This window comes from Bemisia tabaci, chromosome 5, assembly GCF_918797505.1.
Source record: "Bemisia tabaci chromosome 5, PGI_BMITA_v3".
NCBI classification, from domain to species: domain Eukaryota; kingdom Metazoa; phylum Arthropoda; class Insecta; order Hemiptera; family Aleyrodidae; genus Bemisia; species Bemisia tabaci.
In genome coordinates this window covers 29,366,696-29,390,512 of record NC_092797.1, presented here as the reverse complement: position 1 = coordinate 29,390,512, position 23,817 = coordinate 29,366,696, and the positions used below count along the sequence as shown (strand labels likewise).

General features: G+C 39.6%; 1 protein-coding gene across 1 annotated transcript; it reads left to right on the top strand.

Moving 5' to 3' along the window:
* Positions 1 to 1,299: 1,299 nt before the first annotated feature.
* Positions 1,300 to 17,010, top strand: LOC109037885 (uncharacterized). Its single transcript, XM_019052741.2, has 7 exons — positions 1,300 to 1,864; positions 3,309 to 3,538; positions 4,393 to 5,971; positions 9,786 to 10,000; positions 11,059 to 11,267; positions 12,521 to 12,711; positions 14,883 to 17,010. Exons 1-7 carry the CDS (start codon positions 1,824 to 1,826, stop codon positions 15,064 to 15,066), a joined length of 2,649 nt encoding a protein of 882 aa, XP_018908286.2. The 5' UTR covers positions 1,300 to 1,823; the 3' UTR covers positions 15,067 to 17,010.
* The last annotated feature ends 6,807 nt before the right edge of the window (positions 17,011 to 23,817 follow it).

Genomic DNA, 23,817 nt, shown 5'->3' with positions numbered 1-23,817 from the left:
AATTTTGCAATTTTTTTAAATGCGTAGCTGTAAAGAAAAATCGGATTCAGAAGAAAAATTGCAAACGAGAGAAGGTGATAAAATCTCTCATTTCCTGAGAGAATATCTCTAATTTTGTCGTCTTTCTGTGATACAATAGACAGCACCTTTAATTAGTCGAGTTAAGACTAAGAGAGAAACCGAACACGGAATTTGGCCTGGAACGGCGCGGCGCAGAGAGCAATGATGACGAGAACTTGAAATGAAAAGGAGAAACCCTTGGCGCGGCCGGCGCGGCGGTCGGCATGTAACTTATATTAGCGCCTACAAGACTGCATGAATACTTCACGCATTGCGTCAAAGACAGTGCGGTCGCTACGGTCAGCAGCGGGCGGCGTGAAACGCATAGCGCCTACAAGACTGTGTGAATACTTCACGCATTGCGCCAAACACAATGCGGTCAGCGCGGCGCGGCGGCGGAAGTTAAAATTATTAAACAACATTTATGTTTGTTCTTTCATAATATTTTCGTTCATTTCATATAAATGGAAGGCCTTGTCCACACAGAGAGGTTTACGAAACTTAACTTTCGCGCCAAGTTCCGTGAACTTTTGCTAGTAGTGTTGACAGGGCTTTCGCAAAAAATGTGTCCAACACGAGTAAACGCGTCTTATGCACCCCTCCCCGCTGCACGTTCACGCAACGTTGTATAATTTTTGTTATATGTATGCATCATAATTTATTTATTTATGTCATTTACTTTTCGTTCCTTTTCTGACCTAAGTTTAGATTTGTGTCAACCGCTTTGACGGGAGGAGTCTCTTTCACCAAGAATGTTCTCAACTTTGTTTTATAGTTTTTTATCACTAGTTTTTTCGTCTTGTTTTTACAGTTTATTAAAAAATTTTCGCACCGATTTTGCAATTTAGATGTTTTTGTCAAAGGTAGTTTGTATCTTTTCATTCAAATATCTCACAGATCATTTCATTACGAATAGTATCCAGATCCTCTAAAATGCTACAAAATTCGATGCACTTGGAATGCTTCAATTTCCCCCAAAAATCCCGATAACAAATCAAAATCTTCAAAAAATCCTCGATTCAAAAAAGCTCCTCATTATTTCCTAAATATATGGTTAATTGAATTTAAATAATAAAGAAATTCATATCAACTTGATGATGGCAACATATTCAAGATTATAATTTTGATACGGTTATATTAGGGTTTGGGAAATAATAACGCTTTTATGGGAAACCTAAAAAAAGGCGGAAAAGGAAGGAGAAAGAAACAATAACAACAAAGATAAGTGTATGCTTGACTATGAAGCATCCTTGATGATAGTGATCTTTCCAACTAATCAGCTGGGAATTTGGAGGACGTAAAATCACGGTCCTCTCAAAATGTGACATATTTAGTTCAAAAATTATAGTTCAGTGTATTCACCGAATATTGAGTGAAAAGGACACATTTTTTTGTTCTTAATCGTACCCCACCGTTTCCTATATTTTTAATTGAAAGTGAATAATTGAAGCCTTCGGACTAGACGAACAAAATTTACGTTGTCCTAACCTCTGAATTTCAGTTCATCAAAACAAACTGTGCGTCTCTTCTTCTCTTTTTTTTGTAAATGGGTTAGACAATTTGTTTCTATTTAAACGTTTTGGTTGTATACATTGCGTTAGACCTTTCAAAAATACACCATTTCAGAACAGTCTCAAACGTAATTAAGGCGGGGACTGTGAAACTTTGTAATAAAAAAAATATAAACCAACATTTCCATCCTTTTTTAGTGAAAAAACCATCATGTGTCGCGCTTCTGTTTCTTTCAAAACTGCTAAGGTGAAATGAATTTTCCGAAATATCGAGTCCACTTCAATAATCGAAGGTAAATTATTTTGAGGCATTCTAATTTCAAAAACGTCGTAAACTTAAAGACATTTTTTTTAAATTGCGTTGAAAATGGAACTTGCACGCCTTCAGATATATCATTTGAATTTTTGTTCAATTTATTTTTTTTTATAGCTTTCAATTTTTTATATTTTATTTCTTCTATTAGTCTGGATTAACCCCTGAAAGATGAGATTTGACAAAACCAATTTATTCAACTTTCACAATCATAGACAATGAAATTTAATGCTTATTACTTAATTGAGTGTAAATGGATGATGTTAAAATCCGAGAAAGAGCCACTTCTGGCTGAGTAGCCAACATTGGGACATGTTTTTGAATACTGGGATTATCGTTAAAAATCCAAAAGAATTGGATACTTAGTAAATGTCCGCAGCATCATCATAAAATAATGAGGATTTTAAAGTTTGCTCGAAGCATCAAGATCTACAAACTTTAAATTATCTAGGTAGAGAATCATCCAGCATGCGTAGAGGATTGTTTAATGTTCTTTGAAGCTCTTTCGACTTGAGATCTCCTTGAAATTACTTTAAAAACAGGGATTTCAGTGTACGTAGAAACCCTTTAAAATTTTTAGATGAATGCGGTTTCAATTTCAGCGTGTACCTTACCAATTAAGACATAAGAAGCAAAATTCCTCGAGAGGAAAATTTTGCAGTACCCGATCATTTTTGGCATAGATTAAACTATTCTATCTATATTTAACTATACTTGGAATAACGGAGTCCACCCAAAATTTTAAGAAACTAGGTTTGATTCTTTGGAGGATGTTATACACACAATTTTCGAAGGGTATACTCGAAGCAAATATTTCAAAGGATCGATGTTAACTCGACGAAGAAAATAAATCGTTACTCCTAGACTAATCATAGCGGACTTCAGATCCCACCTACTTTTACAATCTTTGTTAGGTACAGTCTAGCCTTCACCAGACGACAAGAAAAGTAGGTGGAACCTGGAGTCCACTATGAGCATTGTAAAACTATAACAACTCTTCTCTCTCCGTAAGTAATGCATTTTTGAGTCTCGATAGCAGAGTCGGTCTCGCTCGAAAATTCTTGGGGTGCTGATATGTTTTTGGGGCCCCTTCCTCTCGGGTGGGGCCCCGGCCCCCTCTTACTAACCTAAAGTTCTCCTTTATGTGGGTTTTTGAGGTTTAAGGGGCCCTAAAAGAAACCGGCTGGGACCTTCTGAGCCCCTTGCTTTTGGGGCGCTGAAGCACCCTCGCACTCCTGGCATGTCCGCCCCTGCTCGATAGCAGAATTATGGGCAAGTTTAGGTAGTGCCCAGATCAAAGTTGAGAATAACTACATAGATAATAAGCAGTTCCACCGGTTGAGGTTTAAATCCTCGCCGTTCTGTGCTCACTGCTCATGGGATACACAGATGGCAAAAGACTGATCTTGTGGGATTGTTTTTAGCGATTGCTCTGACGAATCGGAATCGGACGACTCAGATGACTCAGATTCAGACAGCAGCTGTTCTGGAGTCAGCAGTGCGCCGAGTAACTTCTGCTGTCCGGTCAAACCGCCTCGATCCCGAAGTAACTCTAGGAGCAAGTGCGAATGCAAATGCTTCGCCGAGCCCACCAAAAGTGATACCTCGAAAAATATTTGTCCCAGTTGTCGCGACGGATCCAAAAGTAGTCTCAGTGAGTATCCCAACTTCCCATTTAGGCACCATTTGGACTGCATTTTGCAATTTGTAACTGTAAATTCTAGCCCGGTTTAAAAACAACGTATGTGCCATTAGTTTCCCTATGCACATACATGTTTTTCCAGAGGAGCCAGAATTTATAGTTCCAAATTGCAAAATGCAGTCCATTTGATAGTAACGTTACTATAGTCTGCTTTTTTATATTTTTCTTAAGCGCCTTAAAAGCGAGAGCGAGATGCTCTAGTAATTTCCCTCGAGTTATTAATATAGTTGCTCCGGCTTGCTCTGATGCCGGTGCGCAAAGATTCTGGTCGAAAGACAATAGAGAAGGAGAGGAGGCGGCAGTTGCTACGCGCCTTTTTGAATTTCGCGCGTTTCTGGTGTCGAGACCTCCCATTGAGACGACAACCTTGCGTCATCGTGTCATCAATACCTCGCATCTCAAAGGCCTTATGTTCGTTGTGCTCGCTGTGTGTGCACTTGCGCAAGATACATGAGTGCGTTGCGAATGTAAATGTACGGTATGAGCCTCGATAACATTCAATGTTTAAGACACTATTGCAAGTTAACATGTGTGCCTCTCAGATTTTACCATTGATATGTGCCAAATTTATTGCGCCGTCAATGAACGAGCACATATTATTTTGGCTTATTGTTAGTCCAAGCAGCAATAGTTTTTACAAGCTTCACATGAGATTCAATGAAAAATGAGCTCATGAAAATGAGCTGGGTTGCATTTCATGCATTTGTTTCAGCATTTCAAAGAAAGTCCTAGACGTGCAACAACATATCTGGAAATGCAACGTAGCAGAAGCCTTCCGACTTGACTAATAATAATTCCCTTTTCAGGATGCTCGTCCAAACCGATCTTAAAAGAGACCAAATCCGACAAATGTTGCTCAGAGCGTCCAAACAGGCCCTCGACGGTGAAATTCGACTTGGACCCCCCGGACATCGACTTCTGTGCAGAGGAAAAACCCAAAAAGAGAAAGAAGTCGAAAGAGAGATGCGTCGTCGCTAGCCCGTGCCAAGTGCCGATGGGTCGGATGCGAAGGCGCGAGGATCGGCATGTCGATGAGGACTGCAACGATGACTGCGATTGGGTGGACATCAACAGACCAGAGCCCGAGGAGTGTCCTAAATGGACTCCACCGCGGAAGAGGTGGTCGTCCGAAGATATATTCACTCTGTGCAAACTCCTCGCACACGATGAAGAGGACGCTTACCTGGGCGGGAAGATGAGAGATCTCCTTAGATATCGAGGCTCCTCAGACGGACGAATCTACAATGACCGCCTTTACAATGCCGCAGGTCGACAGCAGTCCGCGGCGAGTCGAATTAGATCGTCAGTCGGCGATCTACCGTTGCGGGAACCAACAGCCAAAGAGAAACTACTGCTCAAAGCCCATTGCATCCCCCCGCGACAGATGTCCCTGAGCTCTATGTCCAGATACGGAAACCGCGGGAGGACTCTCAACGACGACAAGTTTTTCATCCCTTACGCTATCCCGCGGGACAAGACCATGTTCAGGACCTGCCCCGAGACGATGTGCCAACCCGGCTTCCAGATGATCCCGACCTGCGACCGAAGACCCTTGAAGAGCAAGTGCACGAAAAGGCTCTTCAGGTTCCGCTTCCCCCTGAGATCGCACTGCAAAGGCAAGAGGCCGAAGATAAAGTACAGGTACGAAAAGGACGGCGAAGACGATTGGGTTCAGAGATCCGAAGACGAGGATCCCCATATCCTACCGCCCACGTCAGTCCGGCAGGATAGAATCAAAGGCGCTTTTCGATCCTTCGAAAAATTGAGGGGTGGAGGTTGTGACGATGATGTGTCGTTGGCGTCCTTCGCACCGACGGCACCCTCCTGTCCGCCGATCTCCACCCTCCAGGATTGTGGACCGCCGCCTCCTCAACCTCCTCCCGCAGTGCCCCAACGCACTTGCTCGCCCAATTCTCAAAGAGAACGTTCTCCATCTCGATGCACTCCACCACCCAAGTCTGCCCGACATTATTCTCCACCCTCTCGCCGTTGCACGCCACCCCCGTCCTTACCTCCCCAAAACTGCCCGCCTGCCCAATCGTACCGCGCCTACTCCCCGCAATCGCAATCTCCTTCAGCCCCTTACAACTACGCCCCCAGCAGCCCGTCCCGCACGCGACTCCAGATGGTTTGCCAGCCCGCTCCCGAGGAATGCGAGAGCTTCGAATTAGCTCCTGGGCAGAATTATTCCATGCAATGCAACCCGATCAAAAATCCTTGTCCGCAGCGATTATATAAAGCCGAGATCATGCCGTGTCCCAGTGCCCCACAATGCCAACAATGCCAGTCTACGACGTCTACGATCTGTTCGGTCTGCGGACCGATGAAGGTCAATGAAACTTCTCCGAAGAACTGTTCTTTCGTTGAATTCTTCTCAAAAAATAGGTACCTCTAAAAATGCATTTACCGATAAACTTAAATTTGAAGGGTAAATCTAGACATAAATGCCGCACAATGTACGTCGTCGGCCCTCGTATAAAAAATTAATGAACCTGTGAGGCGATTTATGTTGGACTGTCGCCTCCTCGTCAGACCTTCAACCGCTCGTCAAAGCGAAATTAGAACATTATTCTCGGAGATTTTAGGACCTGCATGATTAATAAAATTATATGAAGGAAAATTTCTTGGCGAGTAGAATATTTTAAAACTCAATGGAATAGTTTACACTCTGACAAAACCCTATCCCTGAGATCCCTCTCTATGTTGAGTTACAGAAGGTGAGTTGGCCGTCTTGATTTTTTTAATAATTTGGCTGATTGAAGGTTCAAAGAAGTAATGAATAAATACTTCAGTTTACTACTAAAATTTTCGATTTTATATCACATTTCAAATTTCACTACAACTCGAGGAGTTAGCTTTTGCAAATTTTGAGTTCGAACCCGCCCCTTCTCGATTCTCCCCCCCCCCCTTCTATGGAAGGAGGGTACTCAGCGGCCACCTTGTCTTTTGGAGCTCTCAGCTTTGAACTCACCTCTTAAAAGGAGCTTTTATCAACTTTCAAATCTCTAGTTGAAAAAATATAAAATTCTTTCTACATGTGATCGTCCACGGGAAACGGGACCTTCGTCCAGAGAGCCGAAATTTTCAGCACAGCGAAGTTTGTGGAATTGAGTCGAGAAATCGGAGTTTGAAATATTGACTGAAAACTTGCGAGGTCCTAAAGAATACAATATAAGCAATTAAGCTCAATTTTGTGCTAAAAGATTGCGTATAATTGAATTATGATTCGGCTATCCTGGACTCTGAAACGGACAGCTTAAAATTTTCAATCCTTTTTTCTAAAAATTACTTTCTTTGAACTATGGAAACTTCAAATCTTCATAACCCTGGTATAGGTTTGACAATTTAAGGCGGTCTTTGTCCCAAAATGTTTGTGGAACATCCCTCTTTGCTTTGTTATCAATAACTGTTTTGAGTTTTCGTGGACCAGATTAAAATCCTTTCCTCTTTGGACGGTTACATGTATTCTTAATTAAGTTTCAAGCTATTTTTAGCTATTTTTCGATTCATATACTTATTGAAGCCTGATTTATAGGAGGAGAGGATTTCCGTCTTTCACAAAGAAAAAGTGGGATAGATTGTCACAGATCCTACGCAGTCAGTACGAGCCCCATGCATGCCAACCACTTAAGTTCTAACATGTGAGTGAGTATTATGCCGTGATTTTTACACCTTTACCTGATGAAAATACCTCATCAGAAATTTTCAACACATGGATATTCTAATAAGTAATCTAAACATAAACCATTACCGCTATTTCATCTAAGATTATAGGCCATCGACAATATTTCTCTGTGTCCCTTGTGAAGCTCTCCCTTTCCTCCAGATCATGCTTCAATAATTATAAGATAGAAGCCAATGCTATTTAAGTTGTAGATAAGTTGTTTCTACCAGCGCCCTTGGGTGCTTCAGAGACCTCTAATTTTTTTCTTCTCTTTTCTTTTCTTTCAAAATAATTACCGATTCGGACACATCGCATCGTAGTGCATTTTAAGCAAACTGCTTAACAATTACTTTTATCGAATGCCAAAAATAAGAGACGCGTGAACGCGTGTTGATGACGGCGCAGACGTACAACTATTCCAGTAATCCAGGATTGCGCGAAAGAAACCTTAACATCTGCCACAGGAATGCGCGAATTTAAAATGAAGTTAATTTAAGGTAGACGTTTGGCAAAACAGGAAACAGTTGGAAAATAAACTCATTTTTATGTTAACGCTAGTTAACGTTAGATTGTTGACAAGTAATCGATAACTTACTCTCTGATGATGAATGAAGTGCTAAGATTGAATAATGGTTATGGGCATAAAGAACTTTCCTAACTTTTCTCGGAAAAAATATTTAATCGGGAGAAACTGGCCAACGTTGGAATGCTCATACGGCGGCGTTGAAACACAACACAGGCCTTTCAAGCTCTATTACTCGATGCCGCGATTATTCCAACGCGAGATCGAATAATCGCGCCAAACACAGTGCGGCCGGCGTTGAACATATATCAGCGCCTGCAAGACTTACGGAATACTTCACGCATTGCGCCAAACAGTGTGGTCGGCGCGAGGCCCATATTAGCGCCTACAAGACTGCATGAATACTTCTCGCATTGCGCCAAACGCAGTGCAGTGGTTCAGTTGGCGTGAAACGCATATCAGCGCCTATGAGACTGTGGGAATGCTGCAGGACTGCGTGACATCACTCTTGACTTCCTGCTCCAGTTTTAGGGAAAATATGTATCCTCATTGTAACAATTATGAAACTCAGATTATAATTAATTTTTTTTTGGGTTACCTTAAAGGAAAATAGAACGAACGAAAATATCGTGTCAAAATTTTTGGTACTTTTATTTGAGATCATTTAGGTTAATTTAGCGGAAACTCCTCACAAAAACTGAGGGTAGTTTTTTTTTAAAAAAATGTATTAAAAATAAAACGTAAAAGTGGTGCATAACGTTGCGATCAGAGATAATTCGGGTGCACCGGCAGTACAGTCTCCTCGGCAACATTTGCAGGAACTATGGCTAAAGGTGTCATCCATTTTAAAGTATATTTCAGATACCTATCCTTCAAATTTTGGTAGCGGTAGAAGATTATACAATGGTTTTCCCGCCAAAAAAGCGCAACCTATCAAAATATGTACTTTACGAGAGCCTCGGAGTCAGCTGTTTATTTTTGCAAAATTATACAGCGGTTTGATTATTTTTGTTTTTTTTCAGAAGTTTTGACTTTATCTAGAGCTGTTGATAGACTTGAGCTTTTTATTTGTTTTAAAATCGTATTCTTCATTTTCCTATATCAATTTTTTCTAGGCGTTAAAGTCTAAGTTTACATTGTGGCCTTAAAATCGACAGTGAGGAGTAGCAAGTCCAGTGTGCTGCAAAAATGCATGGTGTATATTTAACCTTAAATATCTCATCTTCGAATGCGACGGAATCGAACAGTGTTCCATAAATAACTCGAAAATGCCTCGTTATTGTTTCTCCCTTGTTTTAAAGTGATCCTTCAGGGAAAAAAATAAAAACACAGAAAGAAAGAAAAACCTTTTACCATGTTTTGCGTAACTTACCCGTGAGTTATATTTAAAATCGAATAATTATATACCCTATGTTCTAAGTATGTTACCAAAAGTAACAGATACATTACATACTCACCCGCATAATGAAGTCTTATAAATCGTGCTCCTGCAAACAGAAAGCAATGGCTGTTCTTTTCTAAAAATGGCAACATTTGAAGTCGTAATAATTTTATCAATTAAGGCAAATCGAATCGAACTCGAAAATTTATTGAGTTTGTGACCCATTAGGATTTCGCCTGGTGCTGTGGAGCAGAAAACTGAGTTTTCTTTGTCAACTTTTTCGATTTATAAATTTTACACTGAAGCAAGTTTGGAATCTTTTTCCTTGTGTCGCACATTCATGGCTTAATTGCGAAATCACGTATCTCCATTGCTGTGTTTTTTATTAGATGGCGCATTTTTAACTTGTATCGAGTACCCTATTTTTTTCCGTGAGGTACAGCCCACGTTTAATCTAGACCCAATAAATTATTATTGCATTACATTTTGAGTGCGGTTTTTTTCTCATTACTTATTGTTCATTTTTGTATTTACATTGCACTGTTATACAGTTGATGATGTAATCTAAATTTTATAAAATAAGAGCCAGAAGCCGGCGCAAGCTTTCTATTCCCTTTTTCCTTTTTTGCAGACAAAGATGCGAGCAGTGCAACAAGGGATGCTCCATCTTATCAGCTCTTCTGCACAGTTTCATTATCCTCATGCTGGCTGGAACGACCGTCCTCGTCTTCATCTGGGCTTTTTATTTCCGGAAAACTGTCGGATTTTCAGCCACCGACGCCCAGGCCAACATCAACTACCACCCCGTCATGATGATCAGCGGCTTCATCTCCCTCTCGGGCTTCTGTAAGTTTCGGTGTACGTCGCACAGAGGATCGAGTCAATGGAGAATTTGCAAGGGTCTGAAATTTGATGAATTTCCTGTTTAAGTGGAATCCTCTGAGTGAACTGAACACGAAGATACCCTTGATTCATAAATTGAGCAATTATTAGAGGAGATATGACAAAATAACCGATTCTGCTAAAATACATGTGTTTAAATGGGAAATGCCGCCAGATGACGTCACAAGGCGGCACATTTTCTCACTTTTAAATCAATTTTTCTCCAATTTCCCATGTCAGAAAAAAATTATGAAAAATATTGCGAACTCAGCTCATTAGGCACTTTCAGATGAAGCAATAAAAAATTTGCGTGCAAATTCTCCATTAAAGAGATCGGACATGACTTTTTAACCAAAACTGCAAATTTTGATGTTTATTTCATTACATTTTACGGTAGTGCCGCAATCTGTGTTGCAAATATTCTTACACCGCTAAGTTTCCGTACTCTTTCAAAAACACTTCAAAAATTTTTCGATCTTTTTTTTATCACAGCTACTTGACACCCCCCAAGGCCCACCCCCTGGTGCCTTTTAAGGTAGTAATTTTCTTCACATTGTTTATGAAGGAAAACTTATATTGGTTTAAACAACGTAACCACTCTAAATTGATTTGAGAATCAGACACAGGTGGACAAGTCCGAGCAAGTGTCCTCGATTTGTACCTTTCCAGCGGTGACGTTAGCGTGCTTTGCGATTTATCGATTGATCTGCCATTTCAACCTATGAAAAAGAATCGATAAAGAGGGTGTTCGCATCGAGAGCCTTAATTATTGATTCTTTACCAAAATCTCAAATGGAGAAATATCGATAATCGATCATTCACGTCTCGCCTCTGCTTTCCAGGCAGCTTTTAATCTTGATAATCAGTCTCGCTATAAATAAAAAATTGAGAAATCCATTTTAGAAATCAGACATTTTGTTTGATGCCTCGGCAAATGATAAAATGTTCTCACTACAAGAATTTGTAAGACTGAGATTTAGGATATTTTGCTTATTTTTGACTAACGAACCAACCTTCCGCAGCGTTACTCATTTACCGATTGGGTCAATGCTGCCGGCACGGGTACATGCAATGTATACATCTTGCTCTTCATGGGTTGGCGGTGCCCTGTATCGTTCTCGGAATCTCGGCCGCCTTCAACTATCACAAACTCGTGAAGCCGGCTGAACATCACTTGATCACTCTTCACAGTTGGATTGGGCTAATCACCATCATATTATTCGCAGTTCAGGTAATAACACTGAGTGCAATCTCAGGAAGTTTGCGGATCATCTTGCGATATGATAATAGACAATAGATACAGGGTTATTCAAAAGTCATGCACCACTGGCCATAACTTTAGTTCTAATTATGATATCGATTTACGGTTTAGACGTTTTTCCTCGTATCGAGGGGGAAACTTTTTTTTAGGTACATTCCAGTTTTTGATCTCTCTCGGGGGAGGGGGCGGGGGCAACTCAAAAATTTCAAATGGCCACCCTCTCAAGGTCAGTGGTGCGTGACTTTTGAATAACCCTGTATATACTCTCTCTAATTTAACATAACAATCGCCGCCTGGGAGAGGATAAAGATCTAGTTGCTTTTTATAGATTTTTTTTGGTGGGTCTTATTCTTCCTCTTCAGCGAAAAAACGCAATGACAGTAGTAAAAAAATACGTATTTTCCATTGCTACTTCGTAGATCCCTGCTCATTTTTGCCTGATGATTTGCAAAATGATACTAATCAACAGTTTTCTTTTTTAAACAAAATTTATCATTTCCCACTCATTCAAAAATAAATACAAAAAAGTTTCGAGGGGATTTAGGGTTGATTTATTTTTTGAAGAAGGAAACATCATCGGCGATTTTGAGACATTGCAATGGGGACATGCATTTTTCGACTTCAGCCATCGCTTTCCAAGGAAGCTCACTCCTCTGACTGATTTACCGTTTGCTAATTTCTGACATTTCAGCACCAGATGATCTTCCCTCCTGATGAAAACACCTATAGCCTCCTTGTGTTTCAATTTTGGCAGTGGTTTCTAATCAGGTGTACACTAAAAAACATCTTCATACATCTTCTAAACATTTACACAAATGAAGGTAAAAATGACCACGTGAGCCTAAAATTCAGTTGCGTGGCGTGTTTTGCGATATATCGATTGATCTGCTGTTTAAACTTATTGAAAAAGTATCGATAGATAGGATGTTCGCAACGAACACCTTAATAATCGATTCTTTACCATTGCTTCAAACGGGAAATATCGATAATCGATCATTTACGCTCGCCACTGCTTAAATTTCATCGAGTGAGCCCAATTGAACACAAAAGACTTACGGTGAGGTCCATTTGAACTTTAAGAGGGCCATATCACAGACCCTCCAGTACTGACAATGCCAAAGAAGCGCATTCTTGATAGCCACATATTTTTAGTGCTTCACTTTGAATACTAGGATGAATTATTTTGGAACACTGTTTATTTTTTATTTACCTATGCTTTCCAGTTCACTGGCGGAGTCCTTAGTTTTGTATTGACGAACTGTTGCTCCGGAATGGCGCAAAGAATCAGGGAAGGTTTTATCCCAATCCACGCCACACTCGGTATGACAACGCTGTTAATGGCGATCTCGACAGCTTTGACAGGTCTAACGCAAAGAATTCTGTATGTCTCCCAGAAAGACCCAAAAGCAACTGCGTAAGTATTTTAGTTTACTCCCGACCGCAGATAACGTTCCTTTCCAACGTTATTTGTTGAAAACGAACGTTATTGCATGCTCTCGTTGAAGAAATTACCTAAGCTCCTGTTAAGGTCCCGCGAAGGGATATTGCAAAAATCTCCAATTCGGCGTTGCATGTCTCCGCTCATGTTTTATCACATCACATGCAAGCTAACCTTTCTATCGGAATATTCGTCAGTCATTCCATATTGCTCAAGGCAAAGGTTAAGAAAATATTAAAAAAAAAAAAAAAAATTGTCTTATAAACATTTGAGGGAACATTTGCCAAAATTGTCCGGTACTGTCTGTGGTCCATGTGGGCCCCCCCCCCCTTTAAATTGGGCTCTGTCCGCGTCCACCACACCAGTAAAACCGTATATTCAGGATTTTTTTTTACTAAAAGGAAAAGGTTTTAAACATATCTTTTGAGAGTACGGGCTGTGTTTACAGTCATCATTTAAAACGCCCTTTTACCAAATGAGATTTACACTACAGTTATGAAATGTTTTATACATATATATGGAAGCCTTTAACACATCGATGGAAAGAGGCACATCAACTACTAGCAGAAATTACTAGACAATCGTACTTTTAACTAATGTCTCCATGAGCAAGCAACTCATATTTTTCGGTACACCTACTTTTCTGCCTCGCGTCAAAGTCACTGAAGTGATCCCTGCATTTAACCGTCTTACGATCCCTCACAATTATTGATTTTCATGAGCTTAAAATATATCCTGTAGAATGTGCTAGACACCAGCCGGTTTTTTAGTATACTCGAAAATTGGTTGAGAAAATTAACAATTTTAGCAATTTATAGCAGGATTTTAAAGCTGAAATACAACGAAAACACCGGCAGGACGTTTTGGCAAAATTACTCGCTCATTCCCAGCAGGAGAAAAAGCTGAAAACAAAAATTTAAAACAAGGAGATGAGCGCAGAACTGTTGAATAAGGTCGTAAGGTCAATCTATCCATCCTTCTGGTGCGCCTGACTCCAAGCGGTACGACAATCCCGGTCACGAAACTGTCACCTTAAAAAACGCCTTCAAGTGCGGCGTGATACCTCCCGCATTCCGGAGAGTACGAATAGTTGTATCATTGCGCCTTACAAACGTGACAGACGGAAGAATAAAATTGAAGTAGCCTCCACGCCTGCGGTGACCGCTTTCCCTTGACATGTTTTCGTAGTTGTGAATGCATAGTTAAACTGTGTTTCAGTTAGGATTTGAATTAGCGATCCGGCAGTTTTTATAGGGTGATTGAAATAAATCAGCGGGTAGAAATAGAAATAAAAGGTTTGTGGGATTTCAAATCATCGATTGAATACAGATAATGCAGAGAGCCTGTAACTTTCAGAACATTGATTTCTCAATTATTCTAATTAATTTCTAAGCCTCAAAAAGTGGCCCAGTTGAGCAATAATTTCGGGATTAGCCTCCTTTTGTACTGCATCCAAGTATTTTCACTAGCCGAACGTAAATATTCCGTCCATGAAAAATTACGAGGACTAAAAAATGTTGAAAGTAGTGGAGACGAAAAACGAAAACGCTCGATTCAGAACTTCAGAAAATTCAAAACTTTTAATGCGATAAGGACGAATGCTCATCATCGGTATCATAAAAAATCATCCCCACCAGCTACAGACAGTTCTGAGAAATTTTGTTTTTTTCGGCCTACCTCATAGCGCACATTCATGTCGCAGGCAATTGGCAAGCCAGTGGTAAATAAATGTAGAAAAGCATACAATTCAAAAACAAAATAATAAGATTAGAGTGCTGATTATGTTGTCTATAATGTGAATAAGCACTTTTCTCACCGTAAAAACATAGTAGAGATAGGCATTCTCAGAAGAGCGTGCAGTGAACTCCGTGACATTAGTTGGGTTCAGATCGGATAGGCAACTAAACTAACTCAGTGACAAAGCGTAGAGTATCACAAAAAATGAAGGCGCTCCAAGGCGAGCTGATGCTTTTGGAGACCATAATCCTTAAAAATTTTACTATGTCGATGCGCATCGTTGCGAGTTATTGAAACAAGATGTGAACTGCTTCCAAATTGCCGGCGATTGCTAATTGCTTGCGACATATATACTATGTTAATGAGCATAAATATTCATTAACAGCAAAACTTTTCCTTTTGATTTGCAGAGGAACTGGGTACAGAGGCATGGAGGCCTACTTCCAAGCAAGAATCGGCGAGTACAGTGAAGCCATGATCGTTAACCTGCTGGGAGGTTTCTTATTGATTCTCGCAGTCCTCATGCCAATAAGTCTACGTCGCAAGTGCCCCAAGCCCATGATGACATGCGTCAATGGATGCTCAGCCTGCTAGGGAAGGGTTCAGCCGGCAGACTTGGACCCCAAGTCTCCGGCATGATAGTCAACACTATCATATTCGATTCTCGTGGCTTTTCCTCTTCTTATGTCCTTGCGATTACCGGATGTTACACGTCACTGCCATGAGAGTTGCAGTCATAGCAACCAGACTCAGAAAATCATCAAATTTTGTTTAAGCTGTTGGATGATCAGGGATTTATCATCGCACCTTGATTTGAAAAATCCTTAAATTTTCCAATAACAGTTGCGGCTAAAGTGATTAGTGCGAGAAAAATGGACGTCTTCTTAGCTAAATTGATGGATTTATTGGGTTTTAGGTCCATCATTACAAAAGATTTGATCATTTTCCTCAAGCGCACAAGTAACTATCACAATATCACATCTGTTGCAATTTTTGGATTTTTTTAGCCGTAAAGCCATAGACTGATTTTACATAGCTAATGGTGATTTTTTACGTGGATTTTCCAACAAATTGCACGGATCTTGCCTCTCTTACTGAGGACCAGGTGACCTCCAATTCACCGATTAGTACAAAGGAAGAGACATTACTTTTTACATCGTCCAGAGATATTTGAGAGTATATCGTCAAAACTATGAAGAAGGATGCCAAATTTTACGTAAATCGATTATTTTTAGGAGAATAATAATTATGATTATCCATTATAAAAGTGCATAAACTAGGTGCAAAAAAGAGCAGAATGAACCGTCCTAAGAGATTCCAGCGTCAAATATTTATACTGTACACATAAAAACAATCGAAGTTTCATCGGTTCTTTTCTTACTTTGGTGTACATGATACAAGACTTTGGTTCAGTTTGCATGTATTAACAAACCGTTATATTATCCTTTTTGTGGTATTAAAGGAAACTTCCGAATTGATCGTCTTAAGTGATCAGCATCATGAAGTATGATTTTGTGCAATTTTCCGAGGCAAAAATTTCAAGGAGAACCAGATTTTAGATTTGTTGAGAAAAATTTTCAGTGCGGAAGGACAGAAAAACAAACCCAATACGAGACAAAAGCATTTATAGGAAAAATTAGAATTTCATAATTATCGCGCGTTCATTTATACTCATTAAAGCTTTAAAAGCTTGCTGGAATGAGAGAAGCGTCTAATAATTATTGCCTCTATTTACAGATTGCCTAATGAAATTCCAGGACAGAACCTTTCAAAGATGTTTAAAAAGGTGGGTTCAACGCGAGTAAAATCTCCGAGTTAGCATAGTCAAAGAATCGATTTATTATGTTTAACCCTTCTGCGTGTCGCCAGATATACATTTATATTTTTATACTTTTTTTGTATAATCCTCATATCTATGTAATTGTAATGAATATTTAAAATAAGATTTGGATGAAGGACGAAGTTTATTTGACATTGATAAATTGCTTAATTTACTTCCTCTTCTACATCGATCTTCTTAGGCTTCGATTTTTTTCTTTCTTTTCAAATCACAACTTCTTTTTATTGGTTAAACTTCGCCCAATCATTCATGTCTACCATGGTTGAGGGTTTTCTCAAAAATGAATAATGAAATATCATTGGAGGCTGAATAAGGAATTAAAACAATGCCAGAGAAATTCAGTTTGACCTTAGGTAAGGGTAAGGGAAGTTTTCATAGCCGTATTGTTCGAGAAAGCGATCTGATCATAGTCATTTTTGGTATCCAAATACTGAACTAATTCACTCTCAGAAACCTATGAAAACTTCGTAATGAAGGTTAAAATAATTAAATCGTTAATTTGAACCAATGTAAAAAAAAGTCTTGACATGCGACAATGATTCTCTTAGTCATTTCCAGATAAAAATCCTCAACTAATAGAGTTAATTGTACAGAATTTGAACTGATTGTCTATAAAAGAGCTAATGTTGTGCACTGTATTCTCACGTTTATTGTAGAGCTACCCAAAGTATGAATTAAAAAATATGTTCCACTACTAATGCCTGTTTTTCTTGTTTTTTTTTATAATACGTATTTTTTTAAAAATTTTTAATAATTTTTCTTTTTTTATTAATTTTAAAAACTTCTATCAAGAATGCTTCGTCGAGGAGGCAACTTTCATGCCCCAACATTGATTGCAAGTAATCATACCTGTTGGACAGCGGCCTAAAAACTCCTTCAATCACTGAGTAGGCAACATTTATTACACGCATGTTGTAGCGCCGAAGTATCATTCCATTTTGAAGGCGGTAAGTAATTCATATTTCACTGTCCGTGCCCATCGGCAGCGGCTCACACCTCCGAAAAAAATTGCATCTGAGCAATGGACTGTGCAAGAGACTGGTTTTAAGTGGATTAAACCGATAAAAAAATGTTCGGTGCATATGAATGGGTAGTGTGAGTGATGAGGTGTTTTACTATCACCGTACGCGGTTCTAGGGGACATATAAACTCTTTAGTTTTACGCAAGAGAGAGTTTTAGGGTGGTTTGATTCGCAACGTTAAATCTGTGTCTAAAGTGCGGAACCACGTATCTCAGTTTACGGCGTTGCAGACTCCTTGTCATACTTCATTAAAACTTTTGAATGATATTCAACGTCATGCCTTGAAAACTTCCTAGATTTTTCTTCTCTACTGGCAGAATATTCTGTACGAATTTCAAGTTCTGAGGTTGGCTATAATATATAGTTTCTCATCTAAAAAAATATTATAGACGTGGACATTTTGTAATCCCGCGATGGGGATAAGTGGTTTCACACCTTAACCACCAATATTTCCGTATGCGTTTTTAAAATTGACGCCGGCGTTGACGTTGTCCAGTGACGTCCCCTTCAGCCGCATTTGCTGGTTTCCGAAAACTTTTTGTGAGTTCCTAACATAATTTTAGACAAACGTTGATATGGAGTTGATGGAGGGATTATTTATGGGAATTTCTTTGTTAAGTTGCTAGCTGGGTTAATAAACTTAAAAAATAAATTAACAAATAATGTTTTTTTATATGTATTAAATTCTATGAAAATATTTTTAAAAGTAGGCTCATGCTCCTAGAATCAGGAACCATAGATAGTGAACAATTTCTAAACTCTTGTAAAAAGAAGAATAAACTTTCTATGTATGGATCATTGCAACGACACAACTAGCGTGTATCACAGCCTTTTTCAAAGTTTAGAAGTAGTTTAATACATTTGAATAGAAGTAAAGGGGTGGTATGGATTTGATCGACATGAAAATCGATAGAAAAATAAAAACGTGAACCGATCGACATGATTTGTGGTTCATGTCGATCGAATCCGTACCCTCCGAAATAAATACTTGCTGGTTTTCAAGAACTATATTGGAGGTCTTCGAGATCCTCACCAAGTCACCAACCCTCGTCTCCCAATCATTTAGCCATAATTTTAAGCCCTCTGAAATGATTGACCTAAGTGACACTACTAAAAAGGAAAGGAGGAAAAAACGGGATAAGCTATGCCTAATGGAAACTAAGAAAAACCTGCCACTGCCCGGCGCGGAATGGCACTGAAGTGGTCTCAGTGCCTGTATTGAGCATTATAACTCAGACCAAAATACCTGTTAGCGAAAGCGTCAAAAACCGCACATCTAGACGTGAAGTTTTCAGTGACGTTATGCGATTCTTAGTGAACAGGACGTTGTTGCCCCCTACTGTCTACAGAGTATATACTTCATATTGGCTCTGAGAGTGACTATCGGCAAATCGGCGAACACTCTTCATACAGAATGAAAAACAATGGGGGAATGCGGAGAGGAGTTCCAGGAAAACAGCTCACCCTTAAAAGGAGTCGCAGAATATAGAACGGCATTCTTCCGAAGAGAGTGATAGTTGCACGTCCCTGGACTCCTGGAGAGGTTCATGAAAGCAGTCAAAGCGGGTGATCACTGATCATCCACCGTCGACGGTGTAGCATCTCTACCATGTCTAAACTCCTCAAGTTCTGGTTCTCGTGACATGGTACAGTATACTGCCGCGCTAAGGAAAAACGCCGTATGAAACTCCAGGCGTTGCCAAATTTACTTTGATAAAACACGAATTTCCTGGTAATCTCATGACTGTTTTCCCCCTATTTTTCAGATACTCTTTCTCGCAATTTCGCCTGAAGTTCCTGAAAATTTCAAGGAAAAATAATCATAACTTTCCTCAAAAATGAACATTTCATTGAGGGAAATTTGACAACTCGCGCGTGTTCATACGGCGTTCTTCCTTAGCACGGCAGTATAGCCCTCATCAGGAGAGGTGGATCGTCATCCAGTTTTGGGAGCTAAAAACTGAATTGAACTTAGCGTCGTCATGGATTGTTTTTTTCAATTAATTGTGTAAATCGGTATTTTACAGAGAGAGAAATTTCAACACAAAAGTTTGGTTAGGTAATACGGGAAGTAAAACACAAAATAACCCAAGCCATTGGTGACAGTTTCAAGAGAAAATGCCAGCTAGTTTTCTTGTAGAAATGTAATAAAGAACGCGACGTAAATATATATAAAAATAACCCGTCGCAATGCATTTTTGCAGTCTCTCCATTGTTTTCTGCGTTAAATTTACCGCAAACTGTACCAAAATCCACACAAAATTTGTGTTGGTTTGTGGTGTTTCATATCCTATATTAATCAAACGTAACGCAAGAACACAATTTCTTTTACCAGTGCAGCATAACCCCGATTTGTGCCAATCGTCATCCAGCTTTGGGAGCTGAAATGGACGGAATCGAACTTAGCGTTGTGGATTATTATTTTCAATTAATCGTGTAAATCGATATTTTATCCGTCTCTTAGTTTTAAATCTATTTGGCCCAGGTGCCAGGAGCTCACGTCATTCCAAATATGTATTCCTCTATATGCCCTCGCTACATGGACTTATATTGAAAGTTTGTTTTTTATTTTCGGTGCTTACTTTTTATTTGAGGGGAAAATGGTCCATTTATTTTCACGCACTCGATCGCATTTCGGTGATGAGAAAGACAATGCGTTGGCGGATTTTCTCGGAGTTCCCTTGTAACTGGTTCATCAGCAGAAGCCGGTACTGTCATCATTCATCCTTCACACACGATTTTTAGCTCAATTAAAACTACTGCCTACTTTGCGAAACCACCAGATAATCCAGATGCTCATTAACTGTATCAAAATTCAGCCGAACCAGTCGCGCCCCGGTTCGGGGAAAGTTGGTCGGGTGGAATGAAGACAATACCCGAGATTTTTTTCGACGCGATATTTTATAAGTTGCCGACGCACAGTGGATCGAGTCAATTAGAAAGGTCGGACATGAAATTTTTAACTAAAACTGCAAATTGTGATGTATATTTCGTCACATTTTAAATTTCGAGGAGTGTTCCTAGTAGATAATTTCACGAATAAACCAACGAAACTACTTTTAGTTCCTCAAATGACTGTATAAACGGAGTTATAAGCGTTTAAAGTTTCCAAATTTTGTCCGACCTCACCTATTGACTTGATTCACTGTGCGACGTCTGGAAACACCGTCATGTTAACGTCCAGGCGAGAACAGGATAGTCCTTCGTCTAGACGCGATGAGCTAACCGTAGAAATCGCACATTATGATTCAATGGGTACGTTTGGAAACTGATGGAGACTGATTAGGTTCGAGACTCGTTTTATTTTTCATGAATTAATTTCACGCGCATGCCAATTAATGCACGTGCGAGATTTTAATTTTGGGTCGCGACTGAGCCACTGAGCTCGTTAGGGCAGCAGGAAATCCTGTCGCGCGTCGATGCCGGTTTCATTAGTGGCGATCAGTAGTGCGTCTTGCCTTTCGATGAATCGATTGGTCGCCGTAGGTTCAAATGAGAAAATATCGATAGTCATGATACCAATGGCTTGGCGTGAATTGTGATGTATCGATTGTTATGCCATTTAAACCTATGGTAAAGAATCGATTATTAAGGTGTTCGCTGCGAATACCTTAATAATCGATCCTTTTTCATAGGTTTAAATGGCATAAAAATCGATACATCGCAATTCACGCCACGCCACTGGGTGATACACGCAAGGAGCCGCACTCGCGTCTCACGCAACGAACCTCACGCCTTGCTTTGGAGATCGTCTGTCCGAATATTTATGTATAATAAAAAAAATTAAGTTGGAATAATAAAATCGGACGAATAAGTATTTAAGTACCGTATACATGCTACTCGTTACCCATATCTATTGTGAGAAAAGGAGGTTTCCAAGGACCTCCAACCGAGATATGGGCTGGATTACGAAGTTTGCATTTTAAATTGTCACGTAACACCAAGTCTACGCCACCTACCCTTCACGACGCACCTCAATCTCGAGGTGCGTGGGACTCCCCGCCCCTCACCCTCCAAATTACTCAAGGCTGAATCTGAACCCCCCCCCCCCCCCCCGGTCCACCCTCTAGTTTTCCAAAGATATCACAATGTGCGTGTCTAATTAGTCAAATGAGTGTGGTCTATTTTGAAGGAACAAAAAAATGGAGTGTTACAGTCTTGGAGAAACGAAAAATAGATTACACAATTTCCTAAGTCTTAATTTACTTCTCAAAAACGACAGGCAATTAAAAAAATAATAATTGAAAAAGGAAATGTAAAAAAATTTAGGTAACGCTTCGCAGAATACTCCATGTATGTACACCACCCCCTGCAATGTTATAGACACCCTCCTCATCCTAAAACGTTCATTAATCTATGGACGTTATTGAGCAAGTCGTGAGGTGAATTATCCTGAAAATTCGAATTACTGAATTTCTACCCTCTTAAAAAAAAAATTCATCCATCGGCACTGGTGCGGATATGCTCCTCGATATTAAATATGGTATTTTTACCTCGGCAATCTAATGCAAGATTGTCCACTATAGTCAGCTATAATGCGCAGCTATAGTGTTTCACGGAAAAAAGGTGGTGCGGTTCCTCAACATTAATTCAACACTTGGCAACATTCTGGAGAGCTTGCTGAAATCCTGTAATAATTTTACTAGATACAGCAATTCCCACCTCCTTTCGCTTACACGGCCAAAAATACATAATGTCTATTCACACCTCCATTCCTCATCCCATTAGTGAGAATACGTTGTAGTTCGCCCCCCCCCCCCCAAAAAAAAAAAAAACACGCAGCTTCAACAATTTTTCAGTAAAATGCATTTCTTAAAATAAATACTTGTTTTAACTTTATTTCTGAGTCTTTAATTTAGAGAAAAAATGTGAATAATCTGTTTCTCAGCCGACATGCAAGAATGCGAAAAGAGACTGATGACGTTTGCAAAATGCCATTCACTACCTGATAATATAGGGTCATTATTAGTAAATACTAGTAATATATTTTACCAATTGTTGGAGGATAAGGAAAAATTGTGCGTCATGACAAAAAATGAAAATTTCGAATTCGGAGAGCTAAAATAAATAATGCCAGTGAAAAACTAGAGGAGTCATATATAAAAATGCAACGATGAGCCAGCCCACCGTGGAATAGAGTAAGGTTGTTGGATTTTTGAAGTTATTGCGCAATCAACATCCCACTCGGCTACTTCTGCAGAGTTTTATTTTCTTCTTTTTTTTATTTTTACGAGCCATGCTGACACCACCGTCGCACATCATCGAGTAAGGCCAATAGTGGACACAATAGCTCAATGCGTTAACAATAAAACTCTGCGTGCGAATCCTGGTCTCCAGGTCGTGGATGCGGGGTTGCCGTCTGCAAGATTCGTGCCATTTCATCAAACAGATTTTCGCACATTGCGTGGTGTATTACGCAATGAGACACTATTAATTTTGTCGCACAGTAGTGGACAGTTCCTCGTTCCTCCATTGAGAGTTTTCAGTTCTAAATCTAAATGCAAGTAAGATAACCAAAGTTCTCGACGCTCTATGCGTAACAAATCCCTCTGCATCAAAACTACGGATAAATTTTCACCTCGATAGTTTATAACAAAACAGGTAAGTTTTCAAAGTCAGAATATTAGTGATTTAACAAACAAGGGGCCGACCATAAATTACGTAACGCACTTTTTCGGTATTTCTGACCCCCCTTCCCCCTTAATTGTAACGCTTTTGTGACGTAGGTCCCCTTCCTTTGACATGTAAAAACATAATGGCGTAACGCTCTCTTACGCAACGCACTTTTTCGGTATTTCTGACCCCCCTTTTCTCTTTGTAACGCTTTTGTAACGTAGGTGCTCGTCCTTCAACATGTAAAAACATAATGGCGTAACGCTCTCGTCGACCCCCCCCCCCCCTCTCAGAGCGCTACGTAATTGATGAACGACCCCGAAATATTTGTAACATTAAATGTGCAATTTTTTCTACAAAAATTGATAAGTAAGTATTTTTTCAATGTTCAGCTCCACGAAAATGTGCTGTTATGCAAAAAAAAACTTATCATATGTAAGGAATCTTGAAAAAATACTGTTTTGCGTCGCAAAAAAGAAGAGAAAGAAATAGACGAATGAGATGAAAGAGGAGAAGGAAGAAATAACGCATAGTAAATAGGAAAATTCTACATGATTGTAGAGGGTAGTCATAAGTTCTTGGTTTGATTAAAAACTTGTACATTTTGCAGATAATGTATTTTTACATATTAAGAACGAGGCTGTCCCATCAAGAATAAGCCCTCTGTAGGTAGCATAGTTCGAATTTTTGACGATTTTTCGAAACTTTTGGATAAATCAGACCTAGATCCTTTTCCAGACGAACGAATCTGTGGATTACGGAGAAGGAACACATGATTAAGACAGACAAATGCTCAAAATCACGACGTCTCACGGCTTCCGATCGACAAATTGATTGGATAATTTCAGGTTGAGGGAACATATTGATTCA

Excerpts from the sequence above, each read along its gene's own strand:
- LOC109037885 (XM_019052741.2), top strand. The coding sequence starts at position 1,824 with ATGAATTTTCCGAAATATCGAGTCCACTTCAATAATCGAAG. Across the intron at positions 5,972-9,785 it reads GAATTCTTCTCAAAAAATAG|ACAAAGATGCGAGCAGTGCA; the intron begins GTACCTCTAAAA and ends CCTTTTTTGCAG. Across the intron at positions 10,001-11,058 it reads CATCTCCCTCTCGGGCTTCT|CGTTACTCATTTACCGATTG; the intron begins GTAAGTTTCGGT and ends AACCTTCCGCAG.